General features: G+C 38.9%; 1 protein-coding gene across 1 annotated transcript; it reads left to right on the top strand.

Annotated features, from left to right (window-relative positions):
- The first annotated feature begins 7,175 nt into the window (after positions 1-7,175).
- LOC105935181 (trypsin-3) lies at positions 7,176-12,276 on the top strand. Its single transcript, XM_012875467.3, has 7 exons — positions 7,176-7,341; positions 7,447-7,481; positions 7,570-7,635; positions 10,157-10,310; positions 10,406-10,544; positions 10,657-10,911; positions 11,978-12,276. Exons 3-7 carry the CDS (start codon positions 7,578-7,580, stop codon positions 12,125-12,127), a joined length of 756 nt encoding a protein of 251 aa, XP_012730921.2. The 5' UTR covers positions 7,176-7,341; positions 7,447-7,481; positions 7,570-7,577; the 3' UTR covers positions 12,128-12,276.
- The last annotated feature ends 2,324 nt before the right edge of the window (positions 12,277-14,600 follow it).

Raw genomic sequence — 14,600 nt, 5'->3', positions numbered from 1 at the left:
CATCCCTCCGAGGAGTTCCTGACCTCAGACGGCTAATAGCCCTCCAAGCTGCCTTCACTTGTGCTGAGAGCTGTAGTCGAGCTGTCTGTCAGTCCCTGGGAGCTGACCACTCTCTCTTTTCTCCACACGACATTCTCAGTTCAAGCGCTGTCATTAGTGCACAAGGCTGTCTCCCAATCAATTCGCTTTATTTACGTGGCACCAATTCACAGCAAAAGTCATCTCACTTTACAAGCCAAACCGGTCCAGTTAATGTGTATGGACAAATCTTTTCTTAATTCCCGGCGCCCATCCGTTTGTCAACAAGACATCCAGGGATTCTCTCCTGCTACTTGAAGAATCTTTAATGTCATTGTGTTACCATAATGAAATTTTTGATGAGACAGACACCGAGACATTTCTGGGGAATGTTGAGATGTTCACAAGCCAGGAAGGAATGATAGTTCCTTAAAAAGGTTCTTGATAGGTCCTTCTAGTGCAGGGGCCTGCAACCTTTACAGTCTAAAGAGCCATTTTGCCTACAGTCCACTTGAATTAAACTCGTTCAGAGCTGCATGCAATGGCCTGGCCTTTTGAAAAATACTTAGACTTAGACAACTTTATTGTTATTTTATATGTACAGAGTGCATACAGAACGAAATTTCGATCTGGAATTTCAAATACAATATAAAGTGCAGCAGTGATCAGATGTAACAGTGCAGGAGAAAAACAGTGTGCAAGAACAGTGTGCAGAGAATTGTTCAACCATTGTTTATGTGCAAAAATAATGGTGCAAAAAGGCATTTGTATGCAAAAGTATTGTGCAGTGCAAATAATTCGTGCAAAAAAATGCAGTAAACGTTGAGTTGAGTACTATTTAAATGGATAATAAAAGTTTAGCAATGTTGGTAGTGCTAAATAAAGAAGCAAATGTGGTGCAGAGTCCAGTTTAGAGCTTAACAGCTAAAAAAAGATAAGTTATCATTTTTGATAAAGATCTACTGTATGAAATCTGTTGTCATTGTTAAAGAAACACCCTTTTATGTCTATTTTGAGGTTTTAAAAAAGAGGATGGATTGGATGTTGATATTTGTGGACAAGGATGAAAAAATAAAATCCAACATAATGATATAATAATGAAAAAATATTGATTTAAAATAAAATATTACTGGCACTTTTAGCATCATTCTGTTGTGAAATTTTAAAGCAATTTTTACATTTAAATACCATAATAAAAATATAATTTGTAGCGAAAGTTATTAAGAGCCACTGTGGGAGGTCCAAAGAGCCACAGGTTACAGACCCCTGGTCTAGCGCAATATGACACAAAAAAAACTTTAGAGGCAGGCACCTCTGAGGCAACATCATCAAATGCTTGAACCACTTAGACTGACTCATTTCAACGTGTAAGAGTAGCTTTTCTACTCCAAACTATCCCCAAGATGGCAAGGCTTCTTATGCTACATCTATGATCCAAGACAACAATTTTGTGCGGAGAATGTCTACACAACCTTTGCTTTGACTATACAAAAACTGAATTGCCAATACTTATGCAGCATCCCCAACACAAATGTTTGAAGAGACATGGTCATAAACTTTGATCAGATCCATAAAACACATTAGAAGCTCTCACCAGGACCAGGCTAAACCTCTCCTCAAATCCCAAGAGCTGACCAAAATCTGAAGGATTAGATTTTCAGCAAACAGGTACTGACTGTGGTTGCCGTTACAACAGGCCCCAAAGACCTTCAGGGCTACATGTTCTGTTAGCAGCATCTGCAGTGGAAGACTTAAACATGAACTGTATGGATTACATGTCTCCGACTACCCTTGAAATATAAGAAGAACTCTACCTGAGGTCTGGGATGAAAATGTTACAAACTGGTTCCTCTGTCAGACAATTCCAACCGACTCTCATAACAAATTTTAGGTTTTTCTAGGTCTGTGTGGCCCCAGGTCTGATTATCTAACAAAATAAACACATTTATTGCCTGGTCCCAAGTACATACAGGCTTGTGCAACAATATATTTTCATTATGGACACATTGTACAGAAATCCAAAAACACAACAATGCTCAGATTGAGATTTACCAAACCATACAATACAACCTTCATTTATAAAGCACCTTAAAATAACCAAGCTCAACAATATGCTGTACATATACAACAGAAAATAACAGTACATTTAAAAACTGATAGACAAGTAAAATACATACAAGACAAAATAGACACATAAGACAGTTAAAAACTGTCACAATAGTTAGAAATAATTCAAAATAAATTAAAAATCGAGTCAACCACAAGGGATGTGCAAAAGGCTTCTGCGAATAGGTTTGTTTTTAAACGAGACTTAAATCCAGAAAACAAGGAGGCCATTTAAAAGCAAATAAGAGAGTTTTAAAACAGATCCTGAAACATACAAGCAACCAATGGAGAGAATTCAGAAACAGGGTAATGTGTTCAGACCTTCTTGTTCCAGTTCAAAGTCATGCTGCTGCATTTTGCACAACCTGCAGGCGCCCGATGGTTGCATCACTAACCCCAGTAATCCAATGCATGAAATACTGTTTCAAAAAGCTGCCTTGATGTAAATGGCTTTACTTTCGCTAACTGCCTAAAATGAAAAAAAGCTTGATTTTACAACCGCCCTAATCTGGCTTTCAAGTTTAACATATGGGAGGCTGTTCCTCCTAATCACACACCTCCAGTAACACCATAAGCACTGAAAATAAGTCTCCCTTTTAAAGGGTAAATATTATGCAAAATCCACGTCTTTAGCCCTTAAATATATTTTGTCGTGTAGTTTGAGTTTCTCTGAATGCATAAAAGTTTAATTTAGTCTCTCCAGGTACTGGGTAGACATCCTTATATTCTTTTTGGTCTTCTCTATTCCCTGTCATGTTTTTTATTTTTAGTAGTAGTAGTAGTATTTGCAGTGGAACTGCTAATCAAGGTCATGGGCTTCCGGCTAACCAGTTTTGTGTATCCGCCATTTTTATTTCTCGCTGCGATTTTGCAGTCCAAGCTCAAGCATGGCGATCCTACATGTGGAGTGGATGAGTCAAAATATTTGGTCTTTGGGTGTATTAACCTACGCAATTCATTACACCGACCCCCAGCATGCTAAAAAAAATGACCGAACAGGATGGAGTGGAACGCTCTGTGACCTGGAGTTGGACAAGGAGTGAAATGCCTCCTTTGAATTTAAAGAGACGGCACCAAATCAAGTTTCTCTCAGACGCACCTCAGAACAGGGTTAGGAGACGGGCTGTGGGGAGACAATAACAAGGGATTCAGACCAAAGCATTGCAATTCCACTGTATATTGACCAAGCTGAATGATTTCAATCTCAAAAGGAAGAACTTAAAAGCATCACATGTCCCTTGAAAGTACAGAGAGGTGACTATCTGGCTAAATTTGAATATCTCCAACATTAGAGGCACTGGTTGTGCATCCAAACTTGACTCACATTAAAGATCAAGGCAGTGTGTTGGGGCTATAATGACACGATTGCATGAATTCAACACTGTGGTAAAAATTATCATTGTTACTTCGTCACATCTTCTGGTAATCAGACGAATTTCATGTAATCCATGTTATCCGTTGTCTAAACACACTTATCCTTGCAGCATCACAAGGGGGGTTGGTGCCTCCTATCCAGCAGTCATTGGGACTGTTCCCAGTGCATGGCATGGGAACACAGAGTTAATCATGGTGTTTTTGGACTGTGGAGGAATCCAGAGGACCCACTACGAACCTACATATGCACTGGAGAAAAACGCTAAAGAGTGTTGCAAGGTAGCAATGCAAAAAACTGTGGCACAGTGCAGCTCCTGTACAGGTCAATTTTGTCCAACTATAGTATTGTAAGACGAGTTGATCCAGTTTGTAAAAAGTTGTCTCTAAAAGGAAACATCTAAGTTGAATCCAGTTTTTACTTTGATGCAAATCTCCATTTTTAGAAAATACAGGACACCGGTAAAGAGGAGCAACTTTGACCAGGAACAAATGTGTGGCCTCTGGAAAAAGCTGGCCATGACTGCTAACCTTTTTGGTCCACAGATGTTTAATCAATGGACAGTACAAATACTGTATGATTTAATCAGCCACAAAACTCCCTAGGTACACTGTACAATATTCCATAAATACAAAAAAACAACAGTATACAGAAATGTTTTGGCAATTTGATCGCTGACTCTACCCACTTATAGTTTTGAAGTTATGGCTGATTGGTTTGCTTTTAAATAACATACTTTAAATGAAAGAAAGTATGACTTGTACCTAGAAATGAGTGTACAAAATGCAGGATGATTTTAGTTTTATTCATGTATGGTGAATAAATTGTTAGGTAACAATGATTTAGGAAGAATTCTGAATGTGACACAAATTAAACAAAATTTGTGTCACAAATTAAGACTCAAAAATAAAATACTGTGAATAATTTTTTCAAGCTTCATCATCCACCATCCACCAATATCTACTGCTGTTTATCCCTGCAGGGTCACAAGGGGATTTGCATCTTCTTTCCGGCGGTCACTGCGCAAGAGACATCGTACACGCTGGACGGGTCACTAGTCCATCACAGGGCAACACAGGACAAACAACCATGCATGCACCTACACACACCTTAAAATTAGAGAGACCAATTAACCAAACCGTCATGTTTTAGACTGTGGGAGTATGCCGGGATACTGAGAGAGAGAATCCACTCAAGCACAGGGAGAAAATACAAACTCCATGCAGAAAGACAACTGGGAATTAAATCCAGGACTTTTTTGCAGCCAGGCAAAAAGATGCTACCAAGTGTCCCACTGTGCACTATCCACAGAGTAAAGCCAAGCTGGGCTGGGAAATTTAGTCAGAGCTGGAAGAAATGCTGGAGGAAGTTGGCAAATCAAATTAAAAAGTCTAAAATGTTTAATTAAAAATTACAATAATATGTTTTTTTCTATGTTTTCAGTTTTTACTGGAATTTATAGCTGGATTCTCGTAGGTCTGATCGTTGAAGTATCAATTTCATCTTTTTATAGCGACCTGGGCAGATGATCTTTGAATATCCTCAACCCGCTGGTTAAAAAGTATGGTAGTAATAATACCCAAAGTGTACTGTTTTTATTTTTTACCACAAATTCAATTTTTGGTGTGTGTAATACAAATTGAAGTACACAATGTAGATGATGACGTTACCTGAGACAAGAACCAAAAGAAGTCCCCTAAGGAAATTTTACAGATAAAGCAAATATTCTTAAAGTAACATGAGGGCTTTGCATTCATCATATGGTTAAAAAAAAGAGAACACCTGTGGGTATTGTTTAAAAGGAGGATATGTTTTAGAAAACAATCAAGTAATTCTTATACCTCTATCAGGTTACTGTGTACCTGATTTGCGTTTCGATAGGTTACAAAGAGTCTATTTCTAAACAACTTCGTGGAATTGCCGTTCTTTGATCTAAAACAGTAGCGTATGCAATTTCAAAAGATTCTGTGGCCTGACTGTCACAAACTACAGAAGCAACATCACATGTTGGCACCACCTCTATTTTTAGTTAACCTTTGTTTAATCAATAAGTCCCTTAAGATACAATTTCTTTTTTGATGGAGACCTATAAAATCTCAGCAAATGCTTTGCAAATGTTGCAGCATTGGCCTGACTAAAAGATGAAAGACTGAACTTTCTAACACATAATTGCAGGTGTTCATTAAAGGAACAATAAGCAATACTGACATCTAGTGGTTGAAATCGGAACAACACAGCCTGCCGTTTCCTCAACGGTCCGTTGGTGCTGTGAAACCCCACTGAATTGTTACGTGCATAGGACAGGTATATAATGTTGTATTCTGTTCTATTATAGTCCACTTCTCTTACTGGACTCCATGTCTGCAGGCTGCTGCTCTTTTGCCAACATAAAATGCCAAATGAGCCAATCTTATGATTGGCTCAGGAACCAGGAAGTAAACACGGGCTACACACTGCATCGAAGTAGTTCTGCACCGACCTCTGATTTTTAAAGGAGAAAAACTTGACTAGGACATTGCTGATGGAGAGGACCGATTGTTAATAGGGAACGTTACTTCTATGCTGGGTGACAATCGAAAAGAGTTTAGGTTGATTTTACAGTAATTTATTTTACTTAGTTCTCCTTTCAATTTGGAAAAGAGAAGAAAAACAGGCCAGTAATGTCACAGCAAAAGTAACATACCCAGTTATAACATAAAACCATTAATTTTAAGACTCTTAATGCACTATTCAAAAGGGGAATATATCATAAGCAACAGCAACACTTCATATATGTGACAAGATATGATGATTAACTAACATTGTTTTATTTTGTCATGTTAAAATCCAGGAAAGATGCTTATTTCTGTGTTTCTTTAATTCTTGTTTTAATTGTTGCCCTTTGAGATTATTTATTAATGAAACAAAGAATAAAGAAGAAGAAAAGAAGAAACCTTTATTTGTCATTGCAATTGTACATTCTGATGAATTTTGTCTTCTGCATTTAACCCATCCTCTAGGAAGCCATGGTTAGCTATCACAGCGCCCGGGCAGCATTATAAATAAAATGTATTATAATTACTGTTAACACTTTTGTATGGAAAGATGAGAAAAAAAGTGACAGCAGCTTCACTGAAGTAAAAAAGTAAATCAACATGAAAACAAGTATAATTTTTACATAAGTCCTCTTAAGTTTCACCACAATTCCAAAGCAGGACAGCATAGAGATGGTAAAATAAAATAATAACTATAACATAATGCTCTGATTCAACGTAAGGGTTGTTACTATAAATGTATAGGTGAGACATTTAAATCTTTCTTTGTATTATTCATATTGTTTGTGATGCTTTATCTCTGCCAGGGGTCATCGAGCTGCAGTAGTGTGTTACTAACACAGCCTTGTTAGATTCAGATGCTGATTTAATATAAAACTTCTAAAAAATGTGAAAGATAATAATAATAATAATAATAATAATAATAATAATAATAATAATAATAATAATAATAATAATAATAATAATATTTACTGTGGTTATTGCGACAATACAGGAAATTTAAATTATTCCACCATTAATTTCAATCAGTAAACAAGAGGCTAAACTGGTCGAGGTCGAAGATCGAGGCGTTTCCAACCTAAATACCGTTGGACTAAAAAACCTGAGCCTCCGAGAAAGAACAACACCTCATCTTTGTTATGTAGTAGGTCACTCTAATTGTTAAAGCGTGAGATGGTCAAAGCACGCAAAAAGATGGAACGATAAATTTAACAAAAGATTTGTACAGGGATATAGTTACACTTTAAAAGGCCAGGAGGACAACACGGGTCTCACCAGAAGCACAGGAGGGTTTGAGCTTTTCACATTCAGGTAAGCAAAAAAAAATAACTCAATTAAACTCAACTCTTAATTATCACTGATCAGACACCATATTACAATTTCGATTTAAATAATTCTGCTTTCATATTGAGCCAGACAAGCGCCTCAGTCACAAACTGGTGCTTCAAAAGGTTAGTTTACATGTGTTGAAATCACACTAAATGGCACATTGTGTATTAAAAAAGAGACTCAAAAATTCCTGTTTCTCTTCTTTTTTAGGCTCAGCGATGACTCTACAACAAATTGCAATGTTGCTGCTGATTTTATCTTCTAAAGCATGTTCAGGTAAGTTCTTCATCATATTTTACAATATAATCCCAAATAAAAACCCATGAGCAGCATTTTAAAGTATCTCATCGCATTCACGTTTGTTATTTCACACACGCACACACACACACACACACACACACATTTATATATATATATATATATATATATATATATATATATACAAAACAGGGTTACATTGTCTCCTTTCAGGGAAAGATACTTAAAAATGTTGCTGATAGTTGTGGGAGATGGATTATTTTAGTTACAGAATGCTTGAATTACATTTTTGTATTGGGTTACAATTACGGTTACAAAATCAGCCAATTGAACAAAATTCTTGTCCAGGAATTTTATGAGAAAATTACAACTTTAGACACTCTTTTGAAAGCAAAGCTAGTTTTAGGAGGGGATTGGAATTACATTGAAAATCCTCAAATATACTGCTTTTCTCAAGGAAAATTCAAATACTGATCTTTATAATTTATGTACACATTTGAATTTCTGTGATATTTGGGGGTTAAAAACTACAGAGGAATCACACTCTTAAGCCTCCCTGGTAAGGTCTATTCAGGGGTTCTGGAAAGGAGGGTCCGTCGGATAGTCAAATCTCGGATTCAGGAAGAGCAGTGTGGTTTTCGTCCTGGCCGTGGAACACTGGACCAGCTCTATACCCTTAGCAGGATTCTGGAGGGGGCATGGGAGTTTGCCCAACCAGTCTACATGTGCTTTGTGGATCTGGAGAAGGCATTCGACCGTGTCCCCCGAGGGATCCTGTGGGGGGTACTCCGGGAGTATGGAGTACCGGACCCTTTAATAAGGGCTGTCAGGTCTCTGTACGACCGGTGTCAGAGTCTGGTCCGCATTGCCGGCAGTAAGCCAAGCTGTTGAGGGGATCCGTTTTGGTGGCTTTAGGATTGCGTCTCTGCTATTCGCGGATGACGTGGTCCTACTGGCTTCATCAGGGCGTGATCTACAGCTCTCACTAGAGCTGTTCGCAGCCGAGTGCGAAGCGGCCGGGATGAAAATCAGTGCCTCCAAATCCGAGACCATGGTCTTGAACCGGAAAAGGGTAGAGTGCCTTCTCTGGGTTGGGGAGGATGTACTGCCCCTAGTGGAGGAGTTCAAGTATCTTGGGGTTTTGTTCACGAATGAGGGGAAGATGGAGCGGGAGATCGACAGGCGGATTGGTGCAGCGTCTGCTGTGAAGCGGGCGCTGTACCGATCCGTTGTGGTGAAGAGAGAGCTGAGCCAAAAAGGCGAAGCTCTCGATTTACCGGTCGATCTACGTTCCTACCCTCATCTATGGTCACGAGCTTTGGGTCGTGACCGAAAGAACGAGATCCCGGATACAAGCGGCTAAAATGAGTTTTCTCCGTAGTGTGTCTGGGCTCTCCCTTAGAGATAGGGTGAGGAGCTCAGTCATCTGGGGAGGACTCAGAGTAGAGCCGCTGCTCCTCCACGTCGAGAGGAGCCAGTTGAGGTGGCTCGGGCATCTGGTCAGGATGCCTCCTGGATGCCTCCCTGGTGAGGTGTTCCGGGCACGTCCCACCGGGAGGAGGCCCAGGGGAAGACCCAGGACACGCTGGAGGGACTATGTCTCCCGGCTGGCCTGGGAACGCCTTGGGATTCCTCCTGAGGAGCTGGCCCAAGTGGCTGGGGAGAGGGACGTCTGGGCCTCCCTACTGAAGCTGCTACCCCCGCGACCCGACCCCGGATAAGCGGAAGAAGACGGACGGAAACGGATTGGTCACTTTGACCCATTTTATTTTTTACCTTTACAGTTTCACTCTAGCAGAAATTTAAAAATTAAGGTATTTCACGTTTAGCTTCAGTCGTATTGAGCTGGTTTTCATCTGCTATTGACCTTATTAAACCATTAAATATTGCCCTGTTTTATTCTTTCATTCCTTCGTGTGCCCCTATGCAAAAAGGGGTGGCCCCCACCTTGGACCCCCTGGGTGGCCCCACCTCAGACCCCCTGGTAAATTCGGTCTAGAACAGCCACTGTACACCGCCCATAATGCGTCTACATATGCATCTCTCTATCCCTCTCACCTCCTCCTTGTCCCCCTCCCTCTCCTAAATAAACAAGAGCTAAATAGACTCACTCGAGCTGTTATGAAGGGTATGAAGCGGCAAAGCAGAGCTCACAGTATGCCGACCACTAAATGTCCACATACACACATCTCCCTCTCTCTTTTTCTTTCCGTCCGTCTCTCCAGCTGCTTAGAGAGTTAAGGTTGCTTTAATCCTGGTTTATGCTTGACGCATCTGTGAGCCCCTTTGCAGCCATACAACAGTGCGAATGTTTACGACAGTGCAATTTTCCAAACGTCCTGTAGGGGGAGCGCCACTTGAAAACGGCTTAGAACTGCTTTAAACGTTACAATCATAAAACCGTAAATTCTAAAAAAAAAAAGTAAAAACAAAACAACTGCCCCCCCCCCCCCCTTTTTTTTTTTTTTTTGAATGATCATGACCTGGATGACTGACAATCTTCACCAGCATAAAACCCTAAAGTTACATCTGTGAACAGAAACTCTTGGAGTGAGAATCATCGGGGGCCAGGAGGTGAAGCCATACTCGATCAAATACCAGGCCTCCCTGCAGACTGAGGACGGGGATCACTACTGTGGAGGAACCCTGGTGGACAAGCAGTGGGTGGTGTCTGCTGCCCACTGCTGGAGACCGTGAGTTTTGACGTCAAAAAAAAGAGATGTTGGCTTTAACTCTTGATTTTGGAGTTTGAATGGGATTGAGGTGCCTAGCTATCTTTGACTCTCAGGAGCCACTTGATGCGCGTGGTGTTGAGTGAACACAGCCTGAGTCAAAGCGAGGGATTTGAACAGACATTTGGTGTCTCAAGAATACATCTGCACAACTACAACTACAGGACGTTCAACAACGACATCATGCTTATTAAGGTTTGCAGTGGGGGGGTTGGTGAAATACAAAGTACCAAAATAAAGAAGTGACCTGACTGATTGTTCGGCGTTTTGTGCTGCTGTGTGACTTCAACTGAGGTTTGTGTTACAGCTAGACAGGCCAGCAGAAATCAACAGCTTCGTCCAGCCAGCAAGGCTACCTGATGAAAGCACCCCCGCATTGAAGGGGGATACGTGCACAGTGAGCGGGTGGGGTGTGACACAGGTTTACAGCTACACCCTGTCTCCGGTGCTCCGGGCTGTGGACGTGAGAGAAATATCTTACTGCTACTTTTACTACTGGGGAAGGATAACAGAGAATATGATCTGTGCGGGATCTCCATACGGCGGCAAAGATTCCTGCCAGGTACAAATAAAGTCCTTTCATACCAGTTCATGTTATTATGACTTAGCGGCACGCCCTTCTTTGTTTCACAAATCAGTCCCAGCAAATTCACTGCAAGTTCAGATGTGTGAATCTCAGAGAATTTAAAAAAAATAAAAAATCCAAGAGCTCAATCTAAGGCTCTACGGGCCTTAGTTAGTATCTTTAAAAAATATATAAAATATATAATATATAAAATTTTAAAAAAGACTCAACATATCCAACCTGTTTTTGAGGATTACCAAGATAACCCCATGACAGTACTACTTGGATCTGGAAAATGAAATCTGAACGTTCAACTTCAGAAACCTTATGCTTTAAAAAGATGAGATTAAAGCAAGGATGCTTGGTCATGAATGTAGGGCATCAGGTACCTGAGAAAACCAAGCAGAGAATATAATATATAAGAACATTAATATCTCCCAAACTCAGTTAACTGTAGCAACGTTGTGAAGGAGATTGGGCCAAAAATATACCACAACAATGAAAGAGACACAACTTCTTCATGGTGTTCCTTGAAACTTGGCTCTAAAAGCTAATGACACACAAGGTTTTCTATTTTTTTGTTACAGTTTTACCCAAATTTCCCTTTGTAGGAAGACAAGATATTCCTTTTTTTTAAAGAATTTGTGCTTTAATAGATGACAATTGCGTTAAATATGTGGTGTCTTGTACACTTGAGGTTAGATTAAAATAATTATTAGAATAATTGTGTTTACTATGTCCTAACATGTAAAACCTTAGAAATTAAAGAGGGATGTATTTTCTGTTTCACCATAACTATAACATTTTTTTACACTTCCTGGCTAAAAAAGGCCAGTTTGTTTGTCTGTTTTTTTATTTTGTGTAGAAGAGAAAGCTATGTATGTACTATCTATAATAGCTGTTAAGACGTTTTATTACAAACCTAAAAATTAGAAACTTTGTAAGTGATACCGAAACCAATGATCCAGCATGAAAAAAAAATGTTTTTGCTGCAAAGTTGATTGTTTTTTTAAATGTCAGATTAAGTAAGAGATGCCAATGAAGTGTCCTTGGTTATCCACAGGGAGACTCCGGTGGTCCACTTATCTGCAACGGCAACTTTGAGGGCATTGTCTCCTGGGGCATCAGCTGTGCGAATCCGTACTATCCAGGTGTCTACACCAAAGTGCGGAACTATGTGCCATGGATCAACTTTATCATTAATTCTGACTAATCATTTAGCTTTACTATAAATTACATCAGAGACTTCTAACTCATGATTTTGCCTTTATGAATATGCATGTTACCATAAAAAAAACTTTAAACATTTAGTATTGTAGTGAATCATTGTAACATAACTTTTTTTCTCATGCTCAAACAGTACATAAAACTATTCTTGCTTTTGCAGTTGCTTTTGTGAAGTATTATTTTGTTGAAGTACATTTTAGAATTCTTTTTTGAAATGTCAAAGAAATATAACTGAATTATCATAGATGGTCAATATTAAGTAATAATTTATTTCTTTAGAGATTTGTAACAGATTCATGAATACATGTATGTTATTTAATCTTGTTTTGATGTAGAAGGAACATCATTGTAACTTAAATAGACCTTAGATGAGGATGAACTGCAGAGTTTTAGATGATCGTATTATTGAACCCACTGAAGTTTCTTACCCACGAGCCATATTGTGCATGAATTATGATGACCGATTTAATAATGTCCATCAGGATGCTGCCCCTAATTATCTTCAGGGATTAACTTTTTTTCACACCACCACTCAGCTGGATAACATATTTAGAAATATGTACTGTATTTGACACAAAAATCCATATATATATATATATATATATATATATATATATATATATATATATATATATATATATATATATAGAGAGAGAGAGAGAGAGAGAGAGAGAGAGAGAGAGAGAGAAGAACTATAAAAGTTAAAAGACAATAATTTCCTTATTACTCCCCAATATTAAATTAGACTAACCTTTGCTGTTTTAGATCAGTTTAAGAGCAATGCTAGATGCTAAATTCCAGAGTTTAGAACAAATTCTGAATTGGAACATATCCATAGTAATTGATCCAATATCAATTCAATTCAATTGAATTCAATTTTATGTATTTAGCGCCAATTCATGAAACATGTCATCTCAAGGCACTTTACAAAGTCAAATTCCATCATATTATACAGATTGGTGAAAAAATTTCCTATATAAGGGAACCCAGTTGATTGCATCAAAGTCCCGACAAGCAGCATTCACTCCTGGAGAAGAGAGCTACAGGGAGAGTCGTCTGCATTGTCCATGGCTTTGCAGAAATCCCTCATACTGAGCAAGCATGAAGCAACAGCGGAAAGAAAAACTCCCCATTAACGGGAAGGAAAACCTTCAGCAGAACCAGGCTCAGTATGAACGTCCATCCGCCTCGACCGACTGAGGGTTACAGAAGACAGAACAGAGACACAACGAGAGAGACAAAAAAGCACAGAAGCACACATTGATCTAGTAATCTGTTCTACATTAGATGGTAATAGTGGTGATCTGTCTTCCCTGGATGATGCCACAGTTAACAGAACATCAGACCAGGTGTACCTACTATGAAGAAAAAAGAGAGAGAGCAAAAAGTTATAAGCTGAAATGACAACAGTCATTTCAATGTAATGCAATGCAAAACTGGAGAACAGTAGAAATCAGTACAGTGAGAAAAATAGACCCTGATGTCCTCCAGCAGCCTAAGCCTATAGCAGCATAACTATAGAGGTATCTCAGTGTAACATCAGCCACTATAACTATATGCTTTGTCAAAAAGGAAAGTTTTAAATCACACATGCAAAGACAGGTGTGAAATGCAATGTGTGTTTTAACCTTAGAACGAGGGTTAAGATCTTGTAAAGGACGCTGAAAATGGTAAAAGTGTTGAGTCCTGTACACAGGTTTAGGGTTAGAAGCCATTAATCAAAGAGCAAAATAAAAAAAAAACAGATTGAAGTTTGCATTCAAGAACAAATACCTTCATTTTTAGACACATTTCTTGTAGTTTGATGAAACTGAAACAGAAGGGTTTGGCCATAATGACAATTGTTGCATTTGGGGGGAAACAGGTAGAAGCTTGCAGGTTTGAGAACACCATGCCAGCTGGGAAATATCAGGATGGCAGCGTCATCATGTGGGCGTCATCTATCAAAAAAAATAGATGTCATAGAGAAAAGACATTAACTGGAAATAATGAAGCAACATTATTGTTAAATCACTGCTGCACCTTACTGCATAATTGTTTACATTGCTTACATTGTCTTTACATTTCAATCTGCCTACTGCTCACTGCTGCACTTTATCCGAAATTTAATTGAAAGTTATCCTGTATTTGACTGTGATTTACCACTGCATTTTTCTTATCCTGTACTGTAAATTCACTGCAAGGTATCCTGTAGAGTTACTGCAATCTTTCTGAGCTGTATGAAAAAACGAAATTTCGTTCTGTATGCACTCTGTGCTACAAAATGACAATAAAGAAAGTCTAAGTCTAAGTCTAAGGTGACAAAGATTCAGACCGAGAACATCTGAAGAATCCAGAGCGAAGTTTAAAGCTCGGTAACAAATGTGCCTTTGAAATGGTCAATGAGCCGAAGCATACATGGAAATTAGTCAGAAGGTAGTCCCACATAAAATCTGTCAACACAAGGAACACAAAACTGG

The sequence above is a fragment of the Fundulus heteroclitus genome, chromosome 1, assembly GCF_011125445.2.
Source record: "Fundulus heteroclitus isolate FHET01 chromosome 1, MU-UCD_Fhet_4.1, whole genome shotgun sequence".
NCBI lineage: Eukaryota > Metazoa > Chordata > Actinopteri > Cyprinodontiformes > Fundulidae > Fundulus > Fundulus heteroclitus.
Note: the sequence above shows the minus strand (reverse complement) of the source record. Positions and strands in the feature narration are given on the sequence as shown.